General features: G+C 56.2%; 1 protein-coding gene across 3 annotated transcripts in view; it reads left to right on the top strand.

The window, feature by feature from the left end:
* The window catches only part of SPIRE2 (spire type actin nucleation factor 2), a 43,997-nt gene that overhangs the window by 12,359 nt on the left and 28,783 nt on the right, over positions 1-2,855 (top strand). Inside the window, exons 1-2 of one of the 3 annotated variants that reach the window (XM_019642442.1) lie at positions 1,465-2,093; positions 2,382-2,738. In XM_019642442.1, the coding sequence (XP_019497987.1) occupies positions 2,037-2,093; positions 2,382-2,738 (414 nt within the window). In that variant the 5' untranslated portion in view covers positions 1,465-2,036. Of the gene's footprint in view, positions 1-1,464; positions 2,739-2,855 lie in introns of those variants that run through there. The other 2 variants (XM_019642449.1, XM_019642434.1) reach the window with 2 other exon arrangements.

Below are 2,855 nucleotides of genomic sequence, written 5' to 3'. Positions count from 1 at the left end.
TAGAGGGAGGGAGAGGCATGGGCAGGTCAGGCTGCTGCGCTGGAGTTGGGGGGCTTTCCTGTTTCACTCCTCTGTCTGTCCTGCCCCATGTAGCAGAATGGTCTCCATTGATAGACCTGGTCAGAGCCACCAAGGGTCAGCAGGGCCTGTGGGGCAGACTCAGCAGGGGTGACGTTTGCTTCCACCACCGTTGCCTTCCTGGCACCTAATTCTGGGCCGAGAAGGACTTGATGGGAATCCGTGTGAATGGTGGCTCTTGGCATCCTAGTCCTGAGGGGCACCAGGGTGCTCTCCAGCCCGCTGCCCTGGGGGCTACGCCGGGCTGGCCATGGCCCTGCCCTCACAGGTCAGGTGTCACCAGCCTTTAGGCCTTGGCCTCTGCCCTCTGACTCATGATTCCAGGGTGTAACGCCCAGCTGGGTCTGCAACCTCACCTGCCTGAAACAGATGTCATGGCCACCAAGGATGGGCTGGGCTTTGTTGGCTTCAGGCTGGAGCCTTGCTGGTCCCACCGGTCCCCTTCAGCCTGGCTCACCCCCCAGGCCCCTCCAGTTCAGGGTGTTTTCTAAGGCATTTCTGCAGGACAGGAGGCCTGTTTTTGTGCCCTGTCCCCTGCCCGATGCTGGCTCTCACGACCTGGCCTCCTCCAGCTCTTCTCAGGCTGGTTGGCCTGGGCTCGGGGGTGTGGGGGGTGTGGGGGTGTGGGGAACACACAATGAGAAGGGGGGGCAGTGGAAGGGCGTGGCTAGTGAGGGTGTGGCCCCTCCTGCCGGAAGCAGCCTTCTGCACAGGCACAGACAGCTTAGTGTCAAGTCCAGCTTGGCTGGCTGCTCGCTGTGGTCAAGTGACCTGACATCAGTGCCTCTGGCCCCTGCCTGACGTGAGAGGTTATCTCATGCATTGTAGCAAGGTTAAGTGGCAGAGAACTCAGCATCGTGCCTCACATAAGAAGAGCTATTGTCCTTTTGTGTGTATCTTTTGTATCATTGTCATAAAGGGAAAACACGAGGGCCGTTTAAAACACAGAAATGAGTGCTATGCCAGCTAGAAGCAGCGTCCTGTGGTTAGTATTATCCCTCTGTGTTCAGCTGCGCTGCCGCTGTGGCCAGCTCCAAACCGTGGCCAGCTCCAAACCGTCGTACCCCACAGGGTGCTTCCTGTCTGAGCAGATCCCACCATGAGCAGGGAGCATCAGAGGCAGACAGACGTCCTCTACAGAACACTGCTCCCCCAGATGTTAATGGTAGTCCATGAAAATGGGGTTCCCTGCCCAGTAAAACTGAGAAATGCTGAGTTAAGAGGTCTCTCTACTGTAAGGCTCACAGATTTACAATGTGCTAATAATGCACTAAAAAAACTTAGTATGGAGAATTTCAAGCCTGTATGAAGCAAACTGAACAGCACTGTGGCCGGGGCACGTGGCACGACTGTCCCCAGGCTCCCTGAGAAGCTCCACCCCCACTCCTCCCCCCACTCAGGTACCATTACTTTTTAGGTTTTTCTTTTTCAGGTTAAATTTACACACCTTGAAATTTACATGCAGTTTAAAATCTTTAAGTGAGGAGATGTCAATTTTTATGATTTCAACTGCCAGACTTTATCATGTGTAGTTAATTTGTTGAATAAGCTAGTCTTTCTCCTCTGATTTAAATATAGTCTTATGTTACGTTAAAAGCTAATATTTAATTAGGTTACCTCTGTCTTTTGTAATCAGATTCATTGGGGTCTACATTACACTTGAGTTCGATGAGTTCTGACAAATGTGTGTACCATTTCACCCCGGTCAAGGACACGGACCTCTTCCATCACCCCAAAAGTTCCCGTGCCCTTCCTATCCCCGCCCCCACCCGGCTCAGAGCCACTGACCTGCTTCCTGTGGCGGTAGATTAATGTTCGTGGAGGATTAATGTTCCTGGAGTCCCTCCCGTAGGAGGGAGCCATGCCACACAGGGCTGGCTCTCGTCACTGTGTTTCACGTGGGTGGCCGTGCAGTGGGATCACTGCTTTGTACGGCTGTCTCATTTTCCGCTGTAAGGATGGGCCACATCTGTGTATCGACCACCAGGGGAAGACATTTGGACATTCCAGGACAGGTCTGTGTGGATGCACGTTTTTCTTTCTCCCAGTTAAATACCTCGGAGAGGAGTTGCAGTCACGTGGTAAATGCGTTTGGTTATAAGACGTGGCCAAATTCTTTTCCACAGTTGCCGTGCTGTTTGGGGAGCATCCTAGTCATTCTGTGCCATGTTCTGGTTGCCCCACAGTATACCACCTCTGGACGACAGCTGGCTGCTTCCGTCTCACTGTCAGAAGCCTGTAATTCAGGCCCAGCCCGCTGTCCATCTTCTGCCCCCGTGACTGACCAGGCCCCTGTCCTGCAGATGGTGCAGTCGCTGGGTTTCGCCATCTACCGTGCGCTGGACTGGGGGCTGGACGAGAGCGAGGAGCGGGAGCTCAGCCCTCAGCTGGAGCGGCTCATCGACCTGATGGCCAACAATGACTGCGACGACGGCGGCAGTGGGGTGGCGGACGAGGGCTACGGGGGCCCGGAGGAGGAGGACGAGGCCGAGGGCGGCCCCCGGGCCGTGCGCACCTTCGCGCAGGCCATGCGTCTGTGCGCCGCACGCCTGACCGACCCCCGGGGCGCACAGGCCCACTACCAGGCCGTGTGCCGTGCGCTCTTCGTGGAGACACTGGAGCTGCGGGCCTTCCTCGCCAGGGTCCGCGAGGCCAAGGAGGTGAGGCGTGGGGCGGGGGCAGAGCTCCTAGAAGGGACAGGGTGTCTAGGTGGTCGCAGGAGGAAGTGGGGAAAGGCCAAAGTGGTTCCTTCCCTGGAGGGGGCGGTTCCGACATCA

This window comes from Hipposideros armiger, unplaced genomic scaffold (assembly GCF_001890085.2).
Source record: "Hipposideros armiger isolate ML-2016 unplaced genomic scaffold, ASM189008v1 scaffold_4, whole genome shotgun sequence".
Lineage (NCBI taxonomy): Eukaryota > Metazoa > Chordata > Mammalia > Chiroptera > Hipposideridae > Hipposideros > Hipposideros armiger.
Note: the sequence above shows the minus strand (reverse complement) of the source record. Positions and strands in the feature narration are given on the sequence as shown.